General features: G+C 36.7%; 1 protein-coding gene across 1 annotated transcript in view; it reads left to right on the top strand.

The window, feature by feature from the left end:
- Positions 1–14,126: 14,126 nt before the first annotated feature.
- The window catches only part of LOC137641366 (uncharacterized), a 413,026-nt gene continuing 401,368 nt past the window's right edge, over positions 14,127–25,784 (top strand). Inside the window, 2 exon segments of the mRNA XM_068373852.1 lie at positions 14,127–14,269; positions 15,463–15,615. Coding sequence (XP_068229953.1) covers positions 14,249–14,269; positions 15,463–15,615 — 174 coding nt within the window. The 5' untranslated portion in view covers positions 14,127–14,248.

Below are 25,784 nucleotides of genomic sequence, written 5' to 3'. Positions count from 1 at the left end.
AAATTACTTTGGAGAGGACACACTATAGGTATTGAACACTTTTAAAAAACAATACTCAGAGCTGCGTGTGAGAGAGGGAGAAGGGAAGGAGGGCTGTCTTAATGCTGCAATTCTCTATCTGACTGTCTAACACTGGGGTAGCCTTTATAAGAGATTTGGCTAATTCCAGAAGATTCCAGGATCGAGGTCTGGTAGCGTGGGGGCTGGGCTAAGGGTGTCAAAGTTTCCAAGTATTGCTCTCTCGAACGCTACTCACGCCACGCCAGATGGCTCTCTCAGTCAGCTAGCTTCGCCCACCCCTTTGTCCCTGAAATAAAAAAAAGATAACATCCTATTACTAGGTCCTTCACAAAATTTCCAAAGTACATGGTTCCCTAAAACAGTTGCATATTTTCTCTCAAACATGATGCATTACCTCATAAAAATATAAAAGAACATTACATAAGCCTTTGTTTCTGTTGTGTATGATCACATAACACTCTCAAACAGCTTATGTAAGCCTTCATAACAAAATTGCGTGAAATAAAAAAGTTAATTCTTAAAAATAACCTAAATTTAGATATACTGATTTGAATAAAGAATACAATGTAATTAACAGCGAAAGTGTTAGGTAATTTACATATTAAACATGAATCTACACAAGGAGAACTCACCTTAAGAGCTGGTTAACCTCTCTTCATTACACAAATAAAATATGATTAAAATCATTAATAAACTACTGTATTTACTCTACACTAGACCAGCTTCGTAAGATAGCTCCCCCCCAAAAAAATATTATTTATTTTGGGCCTGAATCTATCGATTCAGCCCGAGATAAATAATCTGCAACCCAGTTATCTTTACCTGATATATGCTTTAAATTATTGCAATACAGTTGCAAACATAATGATCACCTAGTTAACCTTTGATTATTATTTTTCATCTTATTCACAAAAGTTAAAGGATTATGATGCGAATATACTGTAATCTCTTCATTTTGTGGTTGATTCACATAGACCTCTAACATGTTTATTGCTGTGACTAATGCCAGTAGTTCCTTTTCAACTGTCAAGTAGGCTCGCTAATGTTTCTTTAGCTTTGATGACATGAAACAAACAGGATGAAGAATTTCTTCCTTGTCTTCTTGTAATAAGACAGCTCAAATCCCGTCATCCTACGCATCCACTTGGATAAGGAATTTCTTGTTGAAATCAGGGGCTTGCAGTATCGGTTTCGAAGTTAATGTGGCCTTTATCCTGTCAATGATTCCTAGCACTCGCTGGTCCATACAAATTTTTTCTTGAGGCTAGTCAAATCCGTCAAAGGAGTGACTACAGCCGAAAAGTTCGGGCAAAAACGTTGGTAGAATCCTGCCATCCCTAAAAAGCGTTGCAACTGCTTCCTTGTGTGGGGGTTGATGCTTCTCTTATTCCTTCAATGTTAGAGGTACTGGGCTGATTAGTCCTCTTCCTACTTCAAATCCCAAATGCGTAAAGGATGGCTTTCCAAATTCGCTCATCTCCAGGTTAATCGTCGGGTATGCTCCTCCTTCTGGATTCGAGGAAGTTCTTCCCAAGTTGATGAATATACCACAAGATCGTCGAGATATACGCCTACTCCTATCGATCCTAGAAGGTTATCTATCATTCATTGAAAAGTAGCGGGGGCGTTCATTAGACCAAAGGGCATGACGGTATATTGATATAACCCAAACAGGGTTATAAAAGCTGACAAAAATTTTGCGTTGTCGTCCAATGGAATTTGATAATAACCCTTTAACAAGTCGATCTTGGAGATGATCCTCGCTTGTCCGATATTGTTGAGTAGTTGGTTGATTAGTGGCAATGGATAATTTTCGGTCACACTGATTGAGTTTAACTTTCGGTAGTCCGTACATATTGTAATAGATCCGTCCGTTTTTTTTATGAGAAAGCATGGAGAACTGTAAGGGATAAAATTTTGTTCGGCTAAACTGTTTTGTAAAAAGTAGTCCACTTCTTTTCTCATGACTTCTCAGTGATACGGCGACAGTCGATAGGCTTGTTGTTTAAATGGTCTTTCCATTGCTTTGAGGTTTATCTCATGCTCCGTGAGGTTGGTTCCTTTCGGACGTCATTGGCAATATCAGGGAAACTTCTAATTAATCGGCTTAATTCCTCTTGTTGCTCCTAGTCCAAATGAGTTAAATTCTCTCCCAAATTCCGAATGATAGACAAATTATTGACATTGCTTACTGCCCCTACCTCATATCCGTCGTCGTCTTCCATGGGTGGTATGGTTTGCGCCATACACACTTTTGAAGATTCGGTCTTGTTTTTGCTCAAGTAGGGTTTCAGTAGGTTGACGTGTACTTTCCTTTGACATTTCCTTCGTCCTGGGGTTTCCATAATGTAGGTTAGGTCATTGATCTCTAAAATCTTGAATGGTCCTTTAAACTGGTTGGTGAGTGGGAATCTCCTTATCGGCGGGAAAACTAATACCTGTTGTCCTATCGAAAACTGTCTGTCAATACTTTTCATATTGAATCTTTACTTCATTTTTCCTTTACTTCCCTTAAGGTTTTCTGGGGAGAATTACCTTATCTCGCTGATCCTTTTCCTCAAATTCTCCATCCATTTCCTCTCGGTTCTTCCATCTTTCTGCTAGCATTTTAATCGGTCCTTGTACTTCTCGTCCAAATACCATTTCATTCGGGCTATATCCCATGCTTTCTTGATAAGCATTACATACCTCGAATAACATCAACGGTAGTCTGATGTCCCATTCATTCCCCGTTTTGTTGCAGAACTTCGTTAACATACTTTTCAGATTTTGATGAAACCTCTCTAATGCACCTTGGGTCTCCAGATGATAAGCAGTTGATAATTGTTGTTTCACATCCAACAGTTTTGTTACGTCTTGAAACGATTTCGACGTGAAATTTGTTCCTCGGTCCCTTTGAACAATTTCCGGTATACCAAACTTAGTGAAAAGTCTAGCAACTTCAATGCCGACCATTACCTTGCTGAAGTATTCTCCTTGCACTTCTATTGGGTGTATGGGAGCTTTCTTAATGCACTCGTTTGGCTTTTCAGCCATTTGACATACGTGACATGCACTGCAAAACTGGCTCATGTTCTTATTCACGCCAGCCCAGAAAAAGTGTTTCGTTATCTTCTCCGTCGTCTTCCTTATTCCCACATGTCCCGTCTCGTGTGCGATGGATTTTACCTGTGTTCGCAGAGATGCGAGAATTAATTTCTGGCAACAAATCCCCCATTCGGCATTCCCGGGGGTATCGGCGGGTCTATGCTTCCTCATAAGCAACCCATCCTTAAGATAGTAACAGGTTGGTGACTGCTGTGCCTCCGTCTCGTCCACCAAACGGTACAATAATTCTGTTAACGTTGCATCCTTCCGTTGCAATCCTATCAGCCTTTTCCTACTCCCGTGTCCTACTTCTAATGCTGAATTTTCTATTTCTTCCAAATCCATTTCTTCTGTGCTCTCTTGTCCACTCGTCTGTCGTTCCTCTTCGCTCAGGCCTACGCGGGAGTTCTCTTCTTGCGTACGATCAAGGGAATCCTCTTCGGAAAACAAATCCTCCAAGGTCATTGCTCCTTCGATTTCTTTTTCTTCTTTTTAAGCCGCCACTTTCTTCTTCATACTCCTAGTCGTAACAAAACTAGGAAACAGATACAGGTAGTCCTTCTCAAGTTCAGTTGTAGGACTATGCTTCAAAGGTTTCTCTGTTACAATGGGGCAAGGCACGAACAATGCTCCACCAACCTCATTACCCAGCAAGAAATCTACTCTTTCGACAGCCAATGAATCCCTTACTGCAAAGTCAAAATTACCTCTCACCAACTCGCATGACAGTTTCAAGCGGCAAATACGGGTGACCACCTCACCTCCTATTCCCTTCAAAATAACAGAGTCCCCTGTGAGAGACTGTTCCACCAATGCGTGTACTCCTCGTACTTACAACCTCTGTCGTGCAATATCCTGACCTAGTTTGCTCATTCCCGTCTATTGCTACTAACATATCTTCATAAATACATAGTTTAAAGGCATCCACGCTGTTTGGGTTCGTCCTGTTCGTCATTTAAACGTTAGCTGGTTTATTTTCCTCTCCGTCCTTTCCCGATTGCTTCTTCGTCTTCGCATTCTGTGAAGTCGAATTATCCTTAATCACTTTGGCGACTGCTTTCGGTCGGTTTGACAAACATTCCTGGCTGATATGGCCTTTCTTGCCACACTTAAAACAAACAATATCAACCTTCTGCCCGTCTCTAACGATACTTGAAGGAGGACGAATCGACATTTGTTGCTTTGGTACTATCGCATTCTGCTTAGGGACAGTACCAGTGTTACTTCTGCTGTAACTGTTGAACTTATTCCCGTAATTATTACTGAACTGGTTTCCATTGTTTGGCGAATACTTGACACTTGGTCGGACCGACTGTTGAAATTTCCTGCCCGAGGAGGGTTTACGACTCAAGTTTTTTCACCTCTCTCAAGTATGTTCGAATATGTTCAGGAATTCCTCGTAGATACTGCTCTAGTATTATCAGTTCTTCCAAATCAGCCATCTCCTTTACGTTACCAGCCTTTTTCCATCTCTTAAAACATCGTCATACCTTATAAAAGTAATCCAAGGAAGTCATTTTCTCGTCCTTTGTCAAAATTCGGAATCTTTCATTATAATATTCAGGGGCATTCTGTTACACTTGCAGCACGCTCCTCTTCACTTCTTGATACTCCATCCTCTGGTCCTAAGATAAGGATAAGTAAGCACTGTGGCCCTTCCCAAAGAGCACACCAATAACACAGACCATTTATCTTCTGGCCATTTCATCGTCGCTGTGACTGTTTCAAGATGATCGAAGAACTCATTTGGAAACTCTTCTGTGAACCTTGGAATTAACCTCTGGGGTTCCGACATATTAAACACGGGTTCGTGCCTAGCAGGAGTTATCTCTGTCTGCGCTGTTGACTGTTCACGGGCGTGCTACAGCTGCAGCTCCCGCGCATGTTGTGCAATTTCTCTTGCCTCTTCCTTTTCCTTTTCTTCTCGTTCTCTTTCGTTTTCTTCCATTCTCTTCGCATATCTCGCAGTCTTTCAGGCTTCTTCTCATTCTTTTTCTTCCATTTCCTTTTCACGTCGCTTTTCTTCTCTCTCTTCCTCTTTTCGTCTTCTCTCTCTTTCTTCTCGCCTTGTTTCCATTTCCTTCTTTCTTTCCATTATCTTTAACTTGATCAAATTCTCTTCCTATGCAATTGCAATTCGTCGAATCTCACCCTGTACATCCCTTTCTGCTTTCATGCCTTCCATTTGTGGGTCAACAGGTTTTGGTTCACTAAAAATTCTTTCTCAGCTTTCTCCAACAGTTTACGAGCTTCCACAATATTCTCTTCCAACAACTTTCCCTAATTTATCAACGCTCAAAAGGCTAGACACTTAATTTGGGCTTCAATCATCCCACTCATTGCATGGTCGCAACATGCCATTAAGATAGAACCACAGAGCTTTATTTACAATAGCTTATGACAAAAATCTTGGATATTAAACTGTGCTATCTTGTAATTTAAAAATATTAAATTCTTTTCCAAAAATATATCCAAACAATATATAAAATCCTATTAACACTGTATTGTTTAAAAACCTTTAATCAAAGCACAACCCTGTTGTCACCAATATCTAAAGAAGACTTGCTCGATCCCAAGGGTCTTTGCATCAAAAATATATTATACGATTATGGCTCCCTGGTCTGGGCACCAAAAATGTATTATACTATGGCTCGTGCCTGGGAACCAAACATATAATAGAATATATACTACTACTGGCAAGTTATTCAACCTCTTGAATTCCAAACCCATTTGTTTGCTTTTACATTAAAACTGTTATACTTCAAAATATTAATACACAGATTTTGAGACACTTAAATAGCTCCCAGACAGCAATAAATAAAACACTGAATATCCAAAGGCCTGTTGATTACACTGAAAACTAAACTAGGTAATTACTCTTAAGAACTATTAATGACTTACTACGGCTCTTTAACAAGATATGAGCAGATATAATTCTAAATAATGATGATTGAAATAATACACTCTCTACAAAAATAAGTATATGCTATATAAATTACAACACTTCGAAAATAATTTACGTAATATCAAAATAAATCATTTGAAAAATTAAGACTGAACAAAACTTAGATTAAGACAAAAATATTACGATCTGAAATTATATAATTACTTGACTTTAAATATTAAATCTGAATAAACCTTAAACTAAAAAAGGAAATAACACTTATGAAAACTATACAATCACTTATTTCACTTGAAATTAAATCTGAATACAAGATTTAAGTGTGACACTTAATGAAAAATATCTAACCAGATTACAATATAAACACCTAACCTTCCTACAGGGCTGTTTACAAAAACTCTAAGAGAATTTTTATAAGTACTCACCACACACGGTATATGCGGGCACAAAATCACTTTGGAGAGGACACACAATCAGTACTGAACACTTTTAAAGCAATACTCAAAGCTGCGTGTGAGAGAGGGAGAGGGGAAAGGGGGCTGTCTTAAGGCTACAATTTCCTATCTGACTGTCTAACACTGGGGTAGCCTTTATAAGAGATTTGGCTAATTCCAGAAGATTCCAGGATCGAGGTCTGGTAGCGTGGGGGCTGAACCAAAGGTTTCAGAGTTACATAGTATTGCTCTCTCTAACGCTACTCATGTCACACCAGACGGCTCTCTCAGTTAGCTAGCTGAGCCCACCCCTTTATCCCTGAAATAAAAAAAGATAACATCCTATTACTAGGTCCTTCGCAAAATTTCCAAAGCACATGGTTCCTAAAAACAATTGCGTATTTTCTCTCAAACATGACACAATACCTCATAAAAATATAAAAGAACATTACATAAGCCCTTGTTCCTGTCATGTACGATCACATAACACTCTCAAATAGATTTCGTAAGACTTCGTAACAACATTATGTGAAATAATAAAGATAATTCTTAAAAATAACATAAATTTACATATACTGACTAGAATAATGAATACGATGGAATTAACGATGAAAGTCTTACTTAATTTACATATTAAACTTGAATCTACACGAGGAGAACTCACCTTAAGAGCTGGCTAACCTCTCTTCATTGCACAAATAAAATATAAATAAAATCATTAATAAACTACTGTATTTACTCTATACTAGACCAGCTTTGTAAGAATATATATATATATATATATATATGCATATCTGTAAATATATATATATATATATATATGCATATCTGTAAATATATATATATATATATATATATGTATGTATATATATACATATACATATATCTATACACCCTCCCTACACACAAACACACACACACACACATATATATATATATATATATATATACATATATATATATATATATATATACATATATATATATATATATATATCATCAATATTATCATCTCCTCCTACGCCTATTGATGCAAAGGGCCTCAGTTAGATTTTGCTAGTCATATCTATCTTGAGCACTCAAATCAATACTTCTCCATTCGTCCTCTCATACTTCACGCATGATAATCTTCAGCCTTGTAGATCTGGGTCTTCCACTTCTTCTAGTGCCTTGTGGAGCCCAGTTTAAAGTTTGGTGAACTAAACTCTTTTGGGGTGTGCAAATAGCGTGATCAAACTCTCTCCATATGCCCCTCATCATGATCTCATTCACATATGGCACTCGAGTAATCTCTCTTATAGTTTCATTTCTAATCCTGTCCATGCATTTAACTCCCAATATCCTTTTGAAGGCTTTGTTCTCAAATCTAAAAAAATCTGTTGGATATTGTTTCAATGTCATACCATGACTCATGTCCACACAGTAACACCAATATCACTAAACTGACATATCGGCTAATTTTTATGTATAATTTTAGACTATTTGATTTGCAAATTTCATTTAACCTAGCCATTGTGTGATTTTCTTTTTTCAATCTTTCATTAAACTCCAATTCTAAAGACACTGTGTTTGAGATCGTACTTCTCAAATATTTAAATGATTCCACCTCATTAATCCTTTCACCTTCCAATGACATTTCATCTTCCATTGCACATTCCAGTCTCATCATCCCGGTCTTTTTTCCATTTATCCTGAGCCCAACCCCCTGTGTCATTTCATGCATTCTGGTAAGCAAGCTAATAAGGACAGCAACATCAGCATATTCTAGGTCAGCTAATTTCCTATTACCTATCCAGTCCAGTTCTTCTCCACCATCTCCAACTGTTCTATGCGTTACAAAATCCATGAGGAGGATAAACAACATAGGTGACAACACATTCCCTTGGAGTACTCCACTGCTCACTTGAAATTCATTTGATAGGACTCCAATAACATTAATTTTGTACTTACTATGCTCATGAACAGACCTATTCAATTTTATATTTACAAGAGGTACTCCATAATAACGCAGGACTCTCCACAAACAAAATTGGATGGTGCACACTATCAAAGGTTTTTTCATAGTCCACAAATGTCATCAACCGTGGATTCCTATATTCTACACATTGCTGTACAGTATGCCTAAAAATTAAAATTTGGTCAGTACAACTTTTACCTTTTCTAAATCCCGCTTGTTCATCTCTCAGCTTTTAATCAATCTTTCTCTCTAGCCACTGTAGAATAAGCATACTACATATTTTCATGACCACTGATGTAAGTGTGTTGCCTCTGTAATTATTGCAATTAGTCAGATATCCTTTTTTTTTACCATTTCTACCAACACTCTTAGCTTCCATTCATCAGGTTTTGCCTCTTCCTGCCACATTCTACAAAATAATCTTGTAAGTAATCTGGGAGTCACTTCGTTTTAGGTCAATATCTTCTCAGCAGTTATTCCATCGTATCCAGGAGCTTTCCATCTCCTGAGTTTTTTTAAGATTAGCTTCGACTTCAAAGACACTAAATTTCATTCATGGGCACATCAAGGTCTTCCTCAGCTTCAGGTATATCAATCAAATTATTCCCTTCATATCTCCTATTCATGACCTAACTAAAGTGTTCCATCTAACATTGCCTTTCTTCATCTTTAGTTGTTATAAAAGATCCATCTCTCTTTTTGATGGGTATATGCTTCTTCCTCTTTGCCCCCGATGAGATTTCATTAATAATTCTATGAGCAATTCTTACATCATAGCCGCTCCCTATATTGATAGTTTTGTCAGCCTCATCTGCTTTACTGTCTAAATAATCTCTCTAGTCATTCCTGGCTTTTCTGTTGACTTCACTATCAATACTTGAATAATTAGCATGTTCTACCTTGTAATTTTCATTACTTCCCCAAAAACTTTCAACAATCAATTTCTGCCTTTGTCTCCTTTTTATAGTACGCCAAGTATCATTTGATATCCATGGCTTTCTCCTTGTGACTACATGTCCCAAAAACTTCACTACCAACTGACTGATATATGTTCTTAATATCACACCATTCCTCGTTAATGCCTGCTCTTCTTCTCTTAAAATCATTAAAACTGCAAATCGACTCCTACATTCAATTGCAAAGGTTTCTGTGTACTCAACTTCTAGATGATTAGTTGTATGAAACTTAGGTATTTTATCTATATTTCTGTTGGGTGCTTTTAGTTTTAATTTCAGTGTGACAATGAGGAGCTAGTTATCACTACCAATATCTAAACCTCTATAGCTTCTCACATTTCTCAGAGTCTCCCTTTTCTCTTTATTAATGGCTATATGATCTATTTGATTTTTGTATTTGCCACATGGTGAAGTCCATGTATATTTGTGGATGTCCTTGTGCTGGAAAAGATTACCTCTAATAACATGATTTTTTGCTGAACAAAAGCTTATAAAATGGGCTCCATTTTCATTTGCAACTTCACCAAGTCCCTCAACACCCATTACATTCTCTATGTCTTGATTAATATTTCCAACTTTAGCATTGAAGTCACCAATCACAAATTTCATGTCACTATATACACACACACACACACACACACACATATATATATATATATATATATGTATGTATATATATATATATATATATACACACACACACACATATATATATATATATATATACATATGCATATATATATGTATATATATGTATATATGTATATTATATATATATATATATATATATACATATGCATATATATGTATATATATATGTATATTTATGTATATATATATATATATATATACATATATATATATATATATATATATTAATTTTGCTAATAGCAAGGCATTTTGAAAACATAGATTTTTTTGTGACTCATGCTGAATTACCAAGTTTAGGCAGTACTTCTTTGTTTGTAAGATTTTCCTCTTCATATCTTATCACCATTGTTTACAGTGAGATACAAATAACATAATTATCCTTTAAAACATTAGATAGTTTTCTTCTGTAAACTAGAAACTATACGAAATTAAAAATATAAACACTGTTAAAAATTAAGAGGTAAAATTGGAACCGAAAAACATATGATAGATATGATAAATTACAAGTAAAAACATTGTAGGCTTAGAAATGTGATAGCCTTAATTTGATCGATATTGGAATGAGTTTACAGCAAAGAATTAACATCGCTAATATATTTTTGGTAAATTCATCAACTAGGCCTACCGGTATTTTACGATTGTCATTGTGTAAACATTTTAATTGGTAAAGAAAAAAAAAAAATCATCGAAACAATAGGATTTTGTTGTTGCTACAATCTGCTGTCAGATACCAGGAAATCGCATATTAGGTGTTCCCTCGTAAAACAAATATTTTCTGAGGCAGGCGCCCCAGACACCCCGCCAAAAGTGCCTTTTTCAAACCTTAGCCCTTCCACCCCAAAAAAAAAAAAAAAAAAAAAAAAAAAATGCTCCTGGTACAAATTGTTATTTAGCTCTAGCTCCATATCTTTGTATAAACAAAGGTCAAGTCTGTTAGAACATAAAAACAGTTTTGAAAAAAATACTGTTAGTGAGAAGAGAATCCTCGTTAAAGCAGTGATCTCGTATAACAAAAGTGACTGTTTAATGAAGGCAGCTTTTGTTCTTTTGACAAACTTTTTGTTCGCATTCTTCAAACAGCTAAGCAAATGTGAGACAGGAGATATAGGTCCCTCCCAGGACTCCCTCCTCCCTCCCTCCCTCAACAGTGAATTATACTAGCTTAATTTGGAAAACGAAATCTAAAACTGAGTTGAGGATAACTATGCTTTTTTGCGACTTTTCCATGACGACAAAAATATTATGCTTGAGGTAGGGTAATTTGATAATTTACCTGCAATGTTGTACGCAAATTCAGAATTAAATTCTTCATATGAATATTCCCTTAAAATGTTAGGAAGTACGAAAAAAGGGTATAAATCATAATGAAAATAAATCGTAAGCAACGCAATATCAACACGAAAGTGTTTAAAATATTAACAACCGTTATATGCACTAATTATCATATTCTATTAAACTTTACTCATAAGAATTTGGCTAAAAGTTGAGGTGATTTAGTCCCTAAACATTTATTTCAAACAGATGTTTCAAAACTTTCAGTATATTATATCTGCATACCTAAATGTCCAAAAATCATAATTAGTGCTGTTCAATTTCATAAGTATATGTCAAGTTTGGCCGTCTTGAATTAACCCAGATGAATTTATCATTCTGAACCAAAACGAGAAATGTTTAGTGGACAGTTCAAGAAATAGACATTAATCCAGTTTTGGAACCGTCCGCAAGATAGGCTACGGTATTACAAAAGTGGCAAGAATTAAGTCAGTTAGAGAAGTAGTCACTTAATAAGAGCCTTTTTCTACTCACTCATGAAACATTAAATGAATAATTCAAGCAATACTTATGATATACCCCATTGCTATTTACATAGTGAATTTTAGCAAGAAGTTTTATGCTAGTATTCTTCAAACTTTCTTCTAGGGTATATTATCTAGAAGTGCTATCTAACTGAATTAGTAAAAAGTGTAAATCTAAGTAGTTCATTTGTCTTCCGTTGGCATTGCTTTAAAACTTCTATGATAGTCATTGTTTAATTCGTTAATGAAAGACTATTAATCACACTTTATTCAAAATTACTGACCACTATAGTATTGCATACGAATCATCAAGCCACATAGCCAATGAGACACCTACGCTATTTTTAATCCCTCAATAAAATTACAAAATAGTACACTATTGGATATTCCTAATTCTGTGTATTAGATAGGTAAATTCATCATTGCTGAGTAATTTTAATTCACTGAAAAATATGGAAACGATATAACATATATAGTTATACATAGAGCTCATAGGATATTATTCAAAATTTCTGTTAACCGTTAGATCTCCGTCTTCAAATCCGGTTAACAGTACTTGGAATAGAGATAAAAAAAAAAATCCTGGTTACCGTTAGGGAGAGGTATTAAAAGGGAAGGCAGGGTTTAAGCCAAAAAATATGACACGTCTTGCATTTGAATGTACATATGGATTTACTACTAAATCCATGGCTCCAGGAATCCAATCAAATATTATCCATAGAATCATAATAGTGGTTAAGAGCTTTCATAATCTACCTAACAAACTTATGGAGAGTACAGTACAATGGCAACTGGCTTCTTATCAACATAAGTAAATATAGCAGATGAAATCACTTAGGAATTAATCTACAACATTTGATGGCTCTTACAAGTCAAAATGAAATTCAGGATGGGTTTGCTCTTAGATATAGCAATATAAATATGATGAACTTGGAAGTGCAATGATTTTTTGTATCAAAGGTAAGTAATTGGTGAAATGATGAATGTTTAGGGCAAAACCACCTCGAAATGACTAGAATATAAATATAATAGACAGTGTTTTTAGAATATGAGGTCTGGAAACTGATTGAAAAGAAACAACAGCTACTTAGTGGGAAGTCTAGAAATCCATTATTACTTAATGGTGTAATAATGTGCTTTGGTTTCTGATTAGTAAGAAGCTACAAGGAGCAAACCCACTCCTCTAAAATGATCAGCTATCTTTTATAAGGATTTATTATTAAGTAAGTAGGGCTTATCATAAAGAAAATTATGAATCTATATCAGTCACGAGGTTCAGCAATATGAGCGTTACTTTGGGAGGTTAAATTACATCTCATATTATAAAATAGGTTTGCAGACTGTTCTAAGAACTCTTTAGAATCTGGAGTTCTTTTGGTTTTTAGAATTATTAGAACCATACAACTTTGACTGCTACTTGCTGTATATTTGTCAGACTCAAGATCCATTCAGACACACTTGCTTGAAGATAGTGAACTGGTCAAATGACTGAATATTGTCCGAGATGCCACCAAAGTTAAAACTCTTCTTTTACTGATCAAAGCTAAAACTAGATTAAATTTTTGTTTTTGCGAATCTACAGGGAAGTATGAATTTGTAACTCCAATGTGCTAAGAAATTATTGTCATTTTGCCAACACTATTTTGTCAATCAATATTTACCAAAGTGAAGAAAATCCCCAAGTGAATTACTGTTAATGATCATATATTTCTTTGCTAATTTTCAAGCAATGAAAATTTTAAACGTTGAGATTCTAATCAAAATAATACACGTTGGTGCAGCTCCTCATATATCCACTGAATAAAGAAAAGGATAAAGATTGCTTCATGGCATGCAATGGCATATTGAGGTTTAATCGGCGTATCTTGCTGTTTATGTAAGCTGACACCCGAGGACACGCCTACTGTACAAGGCCCCTAAGGAGAATCACAGGAAAATCTTCCGCAGAGCCTCAAGTTGAGTGCTCAGGTAAAGTACAAAACTTGCACATACGAGTTATTTTGGTAACTGAAATCTTTCATAACCCGTTTAACACGTTATTGGAAGGTCAGGAAAACTCAGTATCTGGAAACTATAGGAAGATCTTTAAAGTATTGATTGTTTCTTAGCATTATTTATCTTTCTGGTGCTCAAGCATTTTTAACGGATATTAAAATAATAATTACATCAAAGGAGGGTCAGTTTAAGGATGTGTTGTCCTATGTCAAAGAAGACTAATGTGAAAGTAGGTAATATGAATTATACAAGCTCAACTTGATTAAAACTATGGACCACACACATTAAATGCATTTGACAGAGTAGATTGTGCGGTAAATATTGCAGACCAAGGCACTAATCAGTGATACACTGTTGTTGATAAGGTCTTACAGATAAAATTTCTGCGATTGAGATCAATTGAAGTTTTCATTTACAATCAGTGCCAACCGATCTCCCGAGCTTGCAGCATGGTCTTTTCACTAGTAACGGTAGGTACAGTCATTTGTTGTGGTACACTGTAGCATCCCTTTAACAATAGTGCAAAATAGAAGAAAAAAATAATATTATATTTTACACCATATAAATCACTTTCTGACTCCATTATCTTGCTGCCATTTGATATTTGAAGTGTAAATTTTCAAATGAACACGCCTATTTTGATTTGAAACAGAAACTAGGCCTATTAGATATCTAATGTTCGGTGTGGGAAGGAATGGCGCTAATTGGTCGATAACTAAATGTAAGGGAATGAGTAAAGGGAATCCATGGCTGTAGATGCATCTCATAGTCACAAGTGGAAGAAATCATATAAAACGAACAGCCTTTGAGATGTAGGCTACGTGTGAATTGTCTGATTTGGAATGAAACAAATGTTAGTTGCCAATACTCAAAATATGTGTTGTTTAACATCGTCACTTTGAGAGACGTTGATAATAACTGTAATTTATTTATCGATGCCAGTTGTTTGCGGATATGGGAGGAGGAAAATATCATAGATTCTTATCTCCTTTACCCAAAAACTATTCTTTATAGTTTGCGTTACTTGCCGAGTTTAGTTTTGCTTTGATAAATGTAATAAACAAAAATGTTTTTCAGTGAGAGTTTTTAAAACTATTCTTATAATAAAATTATGTATAAAATCTATACTAGATTGGTTCATTTCTCTCCTCCTTATGTAGATATCTTAAAACAATTGCCTTACAACTTGAGAGAGACTCCAATTCATGACTTTTCTGCTCATGGATAAAGAAAAAATCCTATTTATTAGATCATTTGAAATAATACAAATTTCCTTTTTTTGTACTTAATTTCTTTGTAACCACATATCTGGACATTTCTTCTTAGATTACAATGTTTGCAGTTTTCCGTCAACTTTATTTTTGTAATTTTTCCATGTGATTCTTCGACATTTTCATAAAAATCCAATTAACAAATCTTTGAACCTAATCGTTATTAAGTATATTTCTAGATATAAATAATTCTTTTTGGTTTTGGTAGTATTCTCTTAAGCAGATTCTTTCAATACCACAATAAAATGATAGTTGCCTCTCAGCTGATTACTTTTATATCTTTCCCCATATATGATTTTCTAAGCTTGTTTATAAATTGATATAATGGTTGTTTTTAATGCAATTGGAAAAGAACCTCATAAAATTTAACGTAACTCTTCTTTCATTCGCAGAAAGGAAGGTTATATTCCTTTCAGTGCTTATGGTGGGTCTTTACCATAGCTATTGGATCAACTGTAACCGAAGATGGTCCACCAGTTCCCGAGATCTGGAATGCAGTGAAAGACTCCTATGACTCTGACATAATCGTTTCCATGCCAGATTTGGTAGGTTTTTTTCCAAGTTAATTCTAATTAGATTACATATGCTATGTACATAAGCTCATTATATCTAAGGATTTTGAGGTAGGTATTTATTACACGATTGAAATAACGAGAATAGATGCATTTAATAAAACAAAAAATCAGCATGTACATCATTTAGTTATAACCAAATTGAGTAGGTACGGTGCATTGGACTGCAAAGCAAAAGCTGGGTTGAGATGTTTGGTGAGGGATTCAGGGACACTGGTGGAAAGTAAGAGATTATAAGTCATGAAATCATATAGTTGGAATTAAGGGTAGCCGGAGAGAAAGGGTGACGGAAAGTGTTCTTAGTCTAGGAGGGATAAGAAGGTAAATGACAGAGTTTAAGTTTGTTGTATAAGGAGGTTTCGAAGAGTACACTAGGTGGTTGGTTCGAGGAAAGAAGAGGAAACAAATAGCTAAAATAATAAGAATGTTGTACCTAAAGTTAATGGAAAGCTCTGTTTCGTATTTTTTCTCTTTGAAAGAGTGTAAATAGCTGGGAAAGAGAAGCATGAGAGGTAAAGACTTTTAAGATTATGTGATTGTTCAGAATGGAAGAAAAAATAAGTTGATGGCTGTAATGACGATAAAAGAATTGGCTGGAGATTATCTCTAACCTGTGGATGGTCGCTGTAACAATGAAGATAAGAGGTCAATTTTGGCCAAGGAGATAGGTTGCCGAATATTGCTATGAATGTGCTAGAGGTAAATACGAGTTGAAGGTACATAAATGGAAAGAACCATGAGTAACTTTGAAAGGTTTAAGGATATGACATTAGGTCAACTGAGAATAAAGAAATATATACTGTTTTTGTGATTTTTCCAGGGTATACAAAAGGATGTTCATAGTGAAATTAGTAAACATTTCTGAGAATTTTTTTTTTAAAACATGTAAATATAGAAATCAATGTGAATAGGAAAAATCTTAGAGACTAAATCATACATAAGGGTGATTCTGTCTGTTGATAGTTCTGAATGTTACCGATGGAGCGAGTATTTTGAAGTAACTTGGATAAAAATGCATACGAGAGGAATAATTGCAAATATCAAAAGAGTAAACAAAGCTCCGAGAAGCGTTTAGGAGGTGTCTGTTGGCGATGTTAGAATAACAATTAAAAAGTTAAGAAATGGAAATACCGTAGATGGGGAGAAGTATTGTAATGTTTTTGTTGTGGGAATTCTAGTAACAAATAGGATATAAAATTCTCCTTTATAGCCAGTTAGTTCATTAATGTCAGACTCATGTCAATAGCAACATTTTTTTCTGACCTCTGGTTCTAATTAGAGTGTTTTTTTTTTCACACATAGAAAAGAAATAAGTAGAGTTGAATATATTTCATATTCTTAGGTTATGTTATCTTTAATGAGATTTCTTAAAAAGGTGCAAATTTTTCTGTTACTAATATGAGAAATAGACAATTTTTTTTTTTTTTTTTTTTTATAAAACAAACAAATGGATATAGGCTAACCAGTGTGGGTAGAGTGGTTAAAGTCAACCGTGAAAAGGTTCAATGAATGTAAATAAAGATACAGAAGAGAAATATAATATTTTATGCAGAAAATTTGTCTATACAAAATATTAGATAAAATTAACGCTTACAAAATATAGAGGAAAATACTGAGAAAGGGAAATTAGGATAACAAGGAATAAGAATGAGAATAAGGACAATACGGAATAAGAGAGGGTATAAGGAATAAAGCAGCCTGGAATGTACAATAAAAGTGTGTGAATAACAGGTATGAAAAATGAAAATAAAATAAGGAAGGATGGAAGATGAAAGGTTAAACGATAATGTTGTACCAAAGTAAATTATGTTAAAAGAAAACAAGGTAAAAATAACAAAAAAATGGTGAAAGAAAGGAAAATTGAAAGGATAATAAATTGAAATTCAATATAACGAGAGATTGTTACGACCACGGAGTCGGGACTTGTTTAAATACTAACAGGCGTAATCAAATACACAATGAAAAGAATGTTAAGGTTGCCTGCCGGCATTAAGAAAATAATTGCCGAAAAAATACAATTACAAAAAGTATTATTTACTAATGCATTAGAAGGGAGAACAACGGAGGATAGGTAACTCGATTAATGGAGCCTTAGAAAGTTTCACCTGGAGTTGGATAACCCATGAAGGACTGTCGCGTACATGATCTCATTCCCTGGAAAGGGAAAATAAATTAACAGCTATCATCCGATTACTTACGAAAGTTATTTATATAGACTAGAAACAGTAATCAATAACAAGTGCATCATTTATAAACTTAAAATACAATCGAATGGAAATTAACACATTGTCACAGGGTGAAGAGATTAAGCTTTTGGAAGAAATGGCATAACTTGGTTGGGATAATATGAGAATAGGATGAAATTACTGAAGGTTTGGTAGATAGAATCTTTATTTAAGGATAAAAAGAAAGGATGGGGTGTGATCACAAGGGGGATGGAAGAGTTGTAACTTTAATTGTGCCGCCAGCCACTGGGGATTTAGCGTGTAATAATTCTAGTGGATGGGATATGTTCCTGGGAGCCAGTCAATCTTGGGCTCCAAGAGCTGGGTGGGATTTACTGTAGAGTGTTTCACACTACCTGTGCATGGTGTAGCAGAAGTTTCTTGACGTTGCTCATCTTAGCAGCCTCTAAGGCAGAAGTGACCAACTTAAAGTTGGCTATGCCATAATCCACTATGTAATTTAATTTGCCCTTCTTGTCCAGACTCATCTGGGGCTACATGAATTTTATGCTCAATAGTCTCTGCTCTCCTGTGTAGAGTACCAGAACTTGGTCTTCCAGTTCAAAACTCTGATCTTGGGATTTATGGTCCACTTGCCTTTTACTAAGATCTTGTACTTTTGCCTCAGAAGCTTTGGCAATATCCCAGGCAGACTGTAATCTAGCCTGTATGTCTGGTAGCTCTTTCATCCAGGAGGCCTTTGGGGGTGGGGGTGGGGGTATCCTCTCAAGCTTGATTGAGCATGTCTAGGGGCCCATGTGTGAAGTGAGTGTACATAAACTCAAAAGGGCCGTATTCTGTGGTTTCTGAGCAGCCTGGCAGAAGGCGAGTGAGGCATAGGGTAAGTTCATCTCCCAGTCATGGGACCCAATTTCCTTTAACTTGTCAAGACTATTTTTAACGTTTGGTGGGAACATTTCATGAAATTCTGGCTTCCTGGATGGTATGCAATAAAGGTCTGGTGGTGGATACCATGGTAATCCATTGCCACCTCAAAATCATTTGACATGAAGAGGGAGCCCTTGTCCAACTGAAGTGTGGCTTGGAAACCAAACCTTCAAAAGAATTGTGTCTGTCCTCTGACAGTGTTGGGAATCCTAGTTGGCATGACTTCAATATAACAAGTGAATCGATCAATAATTGTTAGTCAGAAATGATTTCTGTGCAGCTGACCTACATAAATCCCCAATACATCATGGAAGGGAATACCTGCCGATGGGATGGTTTGGAAAGGAGCACTTGGCACTACCTGGTTTGGGATACTGGACTTGGCAAAGATGGCAGAAGGTTACAAAAGCACTGATTCTCTTGTGTGAGCTTCGTCAGAAGAGCTGACACTAGATCTGCTGGGTAGTATGCTTCATGCCAAGGTGCTCTCCCAGTCCCTTGTGGGTCATGCATAGCACAGACAACCAGAGATTAAAGGGTACAACTACTTGCCAGAGCAGGCAACCTCAGCAGGATCGTGGGGACCTCGGATGATTTTGAGGAGCTCCCTGTACTTCAGTAGGAAGTTCTCCTAAGAGAGATTAGTTATTTCTGCTTCGTCTGAATAGGCACATTCCCTGTGATTTTTAAGTGTTTCATCCAACAGCTGGAATATGATGAGCTCTGTTCAGCACCTTAGCTTCTCTGTAGTGATGGTGCTTCCCTTTCAGCATCCTCTGAGTCGCTTGGGCTGGTATTTGGTGTAGGTCTATCACCTGTGGTGATAGGCAGCACAGTTTCACCCGAAGAGAGTTCTCGGGAAGAGACTCAGATTCATAGTTGGAAGAGGAGCACTCTTGGGCCTCCTTCCTTAACCAAAATATTTCCTCAAGATCATTGTTAGCTAGCCATTTGTCTTTTCCTGCAGATAGTGTCTTCACAGATTTATGCTCAAGGCTGACGGTCCTACATTGTATCCTTTCAAGAAGTCCTGATCCAAGATCAGGTCGTAACCTTCATGTCTTAAATCGCTCACTACTCCCAGTCTGTTCCTCTTGCTGAGCTGTGGTTTGGTTATTTTCAATTCCACTGTAGGGAGGCCCTTGGTGACTCCTTTAATCCAATGGACTGTCATGCGGTTATCCTGCTGGACTTTGGCACCAGTGAGAACCGAGTGCAATAACATTAGGGAAACGTCTGCACCGGTATCCTCCAGTGCTCGAACCAATTGTGGAGAGTTGTCTCCTTCAGTTAGAGCCACTGTGATCTCCGTAGTAGTGGGTTGCCCATTGGGTGTGCCTTGAGTAGAGATTGAGAGGCAGCCTGGCATTGAGCTGAGGATCTGGTTGGCATAATGGTTAATTCTTAGTTTGCCCATGACACAAACAAGCTTTACAGTATGCACTGACATAGCTCCTCTTCGTCACCTTCCCCTAGGATTCATATACAGTGATGGGTCAACCAATCGTCAGACGAAAATAAAACTCACTTTGCGCATGATGTCACGTGAGCCACCGCGGCCCATCTGTCACTCAGAAATTATATGTGCTTTTGTTCCACACTATCACTAAATCTCTTTATCTATCCATTTTTGATACCTATATTCTTACATTCTCTCCTTTCAGTAAAACTAAGCTTTTGTTAACCCTTTCATATTCGTTATGTAGGTTAGAAGATAATAATATTCCGATAACTAAAGGAATAGAAGATATTTATCAAGACAGATAAGCTCAAAACCATCCTAATCACTTGTTGATTTCTATCTTTCTATAATCTTTGGTTAAGCTCTGATTTCTTTAGTAAAACTAAGTTTCACTATCAATATAATTATAATGCAGGAAATAAAAACCACACACATATATATATAGGCCTATATATATATATATATATATATATATATATATATATATATATATATATATATATATATATATATATATATATATATATATATATATATATATATATATATATATATATATATATATATATATATATATATATATATATATAATGTGCGTATTTTGGGTTCCGTTTAAGAGTAACAGAAAACATTGACAGCATGATGCCTAGAAATTACGAAATTAGTTTAAGAATTACATATCATATCTCTCTCAAAACATCAAATGTACTTTAGTGGTCTTTAAGCATAATGTTCTGTAGCACACTTCCTACAGACTTTACTTTGATTCTATTATTAGCTCATGATTGTATGCTTTGCTTATTTTCTATATTCTTCTAATAGAAATTAGTTATTTTTCCGGCCATATTAGTTTTCGATCAGAATTAATTGCGAAAAAAAAAAAAAAAAAAAAAAAAAAAAAAAAAAAAAAAAAAAAAAAAAAAAAAAAAATTACCTTTGGGTAGAGAAAGAAGAGGAACCGCTTCCTGCTAAAAAATACGTCGATTTTTGGGTCTTTCTGTTCCAAGAAGACATGATTTCATGTCGTCAGCAATATCTTCTTTGCAGATATGCACAGGACAAATCACAGCATGCTATGGATTGATCTTGTCTGACCGTCGACATGCTTTTATCCAAGCATCTCTCAAGAAAACGAAAGAAACGAATGCTTTGATTAAGCTTTTGTACTTTCTTTTTCATATTATAAAAAATCATTAATTGCGCAATTGCTCGGCATATTTATTTCGTTACTGTACAGTTGTAATTGGAGACGAAACTCAATTAAACAGAGACGTTTACCGCAAGACTACGTAAGAGTAAGTGAGGCATTTTACTAGACTATTAGTATTTATATGCTGAAATTCTTAGGAGATTATAGATTAAGAATCATAAAAGAAATCCTAAGAGACAAATAACAATAAGGTGGAAGCAGAATTAATATTTTGACTTGGCCTTTTAATCCTCAACCGTTTCCTTATCGTGCCTGATCTACCCATCAGCGAGCCGAGCTGGCTCACCTGCTTTCATGTAACCTTGAGGAGCAAAACCTGGATGCGTGTCACTTGACCCATCACTGTATGGGTCTTGCCGTACCATTAGGTTTAGGCTTTGAGCTCTGAATTATGGACTCAGCTGCCAGGCTTAATTTGTTCACCAATAGGTTTGATCTTCTGCATGGGCTACAATTGGCAGGAGGAATTTGATTTTGCTGGAGCCTAGATTTACCTGATTGGACTATGCTGCAGGACCCTGAGTCAAATCGGACTTGCTCATACTCATTAGTCCACTCGCAGCACACTCTAAAGGTTGCTAAATTCTTCTTTAAGATATAGATGGAGAGAACCAGTGAGAAGTTCATATGGAAGACTTCGATCTTGAATAGGTCTAGTAGGTCTTATATGTTGTACACTTTGCAGCCCCAACCCAAAGTGCATTGGTTCTATATTTTTGAAAGGCTCATTCAACCCAAGATGTGATGGGGCTTGGAGAGCCTACACCACTGCATAATCAACGTTCAGGGCTTAGTTTGTAGGTCTCAATCACTGTTTTACTTACAGCCTCAAATTCCCCGTGTCAATTGACAGGCAAGGAGAAATTAGCAGCCTTCCCTTAGCCCTGCATATGCTTTGCCAATAGTAGGGCTTTCATATCCTATGCCGTAATACACATCAGAAACATGGACTCAACTTCATTTAGCCCCCTCATGGGATCCTTGCCGTCCCACTGAAGAATGATTGTGTGGACATGGAAGGAGAGTGAGCCTTGTGCATTTTGAGGAGCACCGTTGGGTTGTGTTTGTAAGATTGAGCTGTGCTAACAGGATGTCTTTTTCCTTCAGCTTTAATTCATGCTCTCTCTCTCTCTCTCTCTCTCTCTCTCTCTCTCTCTCTCTCTCTCTCTCTCTCTCTCTCTCTCTCTCTCTCTCTCCTATGCTTCTTGCTCTACTCTTCTCTGGTCCTTGACCTCATTCAGGAGCTCCTGGACGTAATTTTGCAATGCGTCTCCTTCATAGCCTTGTCATTTCACCAAGATCACAAACTCCTGGACTTTGGTGGCAGTCATTTTGCTAATTCACTCTGGAGATAGGAACTAGACCAAACTCAACAACTCGTAAGTATGGTGTTGGCCATGCAAGAAATTACATGGAGGGGAAAGATACTCTAGCCCATACAAGTCCCACAGAAGAAGGAATAAAGATGGAGCTGTGCAGAACACACAATGGCTGCAAAAATGTCCCTAGGAATAGAACTCACGTGAAAGGCGAGCCTCTAAAATATTTAAACAGTACCTGGAAAAAAAAACCAGGATCACATAGATGGGTGAGCTTATAGACTATCTGTTTCTAACGCTTGCAAAAAACCAAAAGAAGCAAAATCAACCAGGAATCATAATGATTGGTGAATTTGTAACCTAGTCATGAACGAGGAATCACATCAATGTGTGAACCTGTAAGCTAGAAATGAACTAGGAATCACAATGACGGGTGAAACAGGACTCAACGATAGGTGACCCTGCAAGCTGTCTAGTAATTGGTGTGTTTTTAAAAGTGTATGGGTATGTTCCTGCAACACCACTACTTTCAACTCCGTGACTGTAGAAAAGTTTGTATTTTACACCTAAAATACTTTGATTTTGAGTATAATAAATTGGATAATATCAAGCACTGTCAATGAGCAAATGTTTTACTTCGCAAAGAGTTAATCACCCATTATGATTCATCCATTTGATATAAGTAACGTGGAGGAACTGCGTCCTCTAAAATAATTTTATCAGAAAAAATGGTGTACCCTGATTAAAGAATGAAATTGAATATATCTTAAATCCTTTTTCTTTAGTTGAACATTTTATCCAAATCTTACGAGAATTATTCCCTTTCAAATCATTTGCATATACCTATCGTACTAAATACCGAAAATTAAAAATAACAAGGAATGCAACGTTATTTTACCGTTTCCTAACACTGAGAGAAATTTTGCCCTCGTTGTCATAAAAGGTTTATGAAGTTCATAAGCATAGAGTTTTGATATAAGACCAGTCTGTTTTCTTTGCACTAAAAATCAAATGCTAAATTATTTATTTCATGTGCCTTAACAAAAGATTGATACATGCATGAACCACTTACCAACAGCATTCAATAACCTGTCAGATTTACCCTTTGGACACGTAGAATTCCATAAAAAAGAGAAAAAATAATAACAAACATACCCTGGCTTTGTTTGGAAACACGGCTGTGAGTGGAGATATCTTAGGTTGGCCCCATGCTTGGAAATTACACGTACTTAAGGTAGGTTGACGCCTATGCACTTTTTTTTGCAAAGTGTTGAGACGTGGGGCCATGCCACCTCATAGCGAAAACACCCAAAAATTTGCCAACATTGTGACGTGAGTATGTGAGGTCTTCGACATAGCACGAGGTTGTTTTTTTTTTTTCTATGGGAAGTACAATCCTTTGTCCTTTAAATAGGTAGATGATTTCAGTACAAGCTGAAATGACTACCGGAATCATTATTGAGGTAGTTTGTGATGTCTTGTGCAGTGCCACGAGGTGTTTCCTTGCGAGGTGTCACTAGGTGAGGCGAGGTGTTTAAGCAGTAATGACGCAGTGTTGCGAGGTACCTGCGAGGTGCCACAAAATTTGCGAGGTGTCTTTGAAGTGTCACGAAGTGTCCCATAAAAACTGCCTAAGCTACCAGGGTTATATATATAGTGCTAGATGCCTTTGGAAGTCAATACTTTACTTACCACCATAGACGATAGATCGAGTGTACTACACAAGAAGGGAGGCAGATAGCAGATTGTCAGTTTTCTTTTTGTGAATGCTGCTTATATTCTCGAGAACTATTAGAAAGGTAGACCTGAAGAACGACCAGAGGGACCACCGATTATGCAAGTAGAAGCAAGAAGAAGAGTTAGAAGAACGACGTTGGGCCAGGTTATGACCAGCTGCTACAAGAACTACACTGAGAAGACCCTAAGGGGTACAAGAACTTCGTCCGGATTGAACCAGTATTGTTTGCGTAGATGGTTGACTCCATTTCTCCAATGTCCGCCAAGAAACAAACGAGAATGAGAGATCCTCTAACAGTGGGATTGAAGTTGGCTGTCACCCTCCGGTTCCTGGCAAGTGGTGCCTCCTATATAAGTCTGCAATATAGTTTCAGAGTCTCCAAGAGTGCGATTGAAGTGTGCAATGCCATTATTGACACCTATTAACATGAAGTCCTGAAGTGGCCCAAAACTCCTGAGGAGTGGAAGACAGTCGCCAAAGCATTCACAAATAAGTGGAACTACCATAATTATAGCAGGGCACTTGATGGAAATCCTGTCCCTTTACAGAAGCCCAGGAAAGGAAGATCACTATACTATAACTACAAGAAGTTCCACAGCATCATTCTCCTGTTCGTGTCAGATGCAAAGTACCAGTTCCTGTACATCGATGTAGGTGCCGAAGGAGATGCTGGTGATGGAGGAACCTGGAGCAAGTGTAACCTTCATCATTCCATCAAGGAGAACCGAGTGGAATTTCCTGAGGACAGCACTCTGCCGAACGATGACACTCCAATACCCTTTTACATAATAGCAGATGATGCCTTACCCTCAAGACAACGCTGATGAAACCATAGTACTATACATCCCAGGTTCACCATGAAAAGATCTACAGCTATAGGTTGTCTCATGTTCATCGTGTAGTTGAGAATGCCTTCGGTATCCTGCAAATGAGATTCCGACTCTTCGACACCATCATACAACAGGAACCTAAAGTAGTGCAGCTGCTAACCATTTGTGGATGTATCTTGCACAATCTCATACTCGACCACCATCCCTTTGCAACAACATGCTGCCTGGATCTTGGAGGGAGGTGCCTAATCTCATGGAACAATTCATGCATCGAGAGGGATCAAACTACTCAAGACAACCGGAAGTTATTACAGATTACCTGGCCTACTACTACACTTCAGAAACAGGAGCTGTACCTTGGCAAGAGAGACTTGCCTATCCAAGAGGACGACCAGCACAATAGATTGCTTCAAATGTATATACAATGAAAATGTATGTCTCACCACAAAACCTGTTCTTTTCCTGAATTA

The sequence above is a fragment of the Palaemon carinicauda genome, chromosome 5 (genome assembly GCF_036898095.1).
Source record: "Palaemon carinicauda isolate YSFRI2023 chromosome 5, ASM3689809v2, whole genome shotgun sequence".
NCBI lineage: Eukaryota > Metazoa > Arthropoda > Malacostraca > Decapoda > Palaemonidae > Palaemon > Palaemon carinicauda.
The sequence above is the reverse complement of the archived record's forward strand: the minus strand, read 5'-3'. Positions and strand labels throughout refer to the sequence as shown.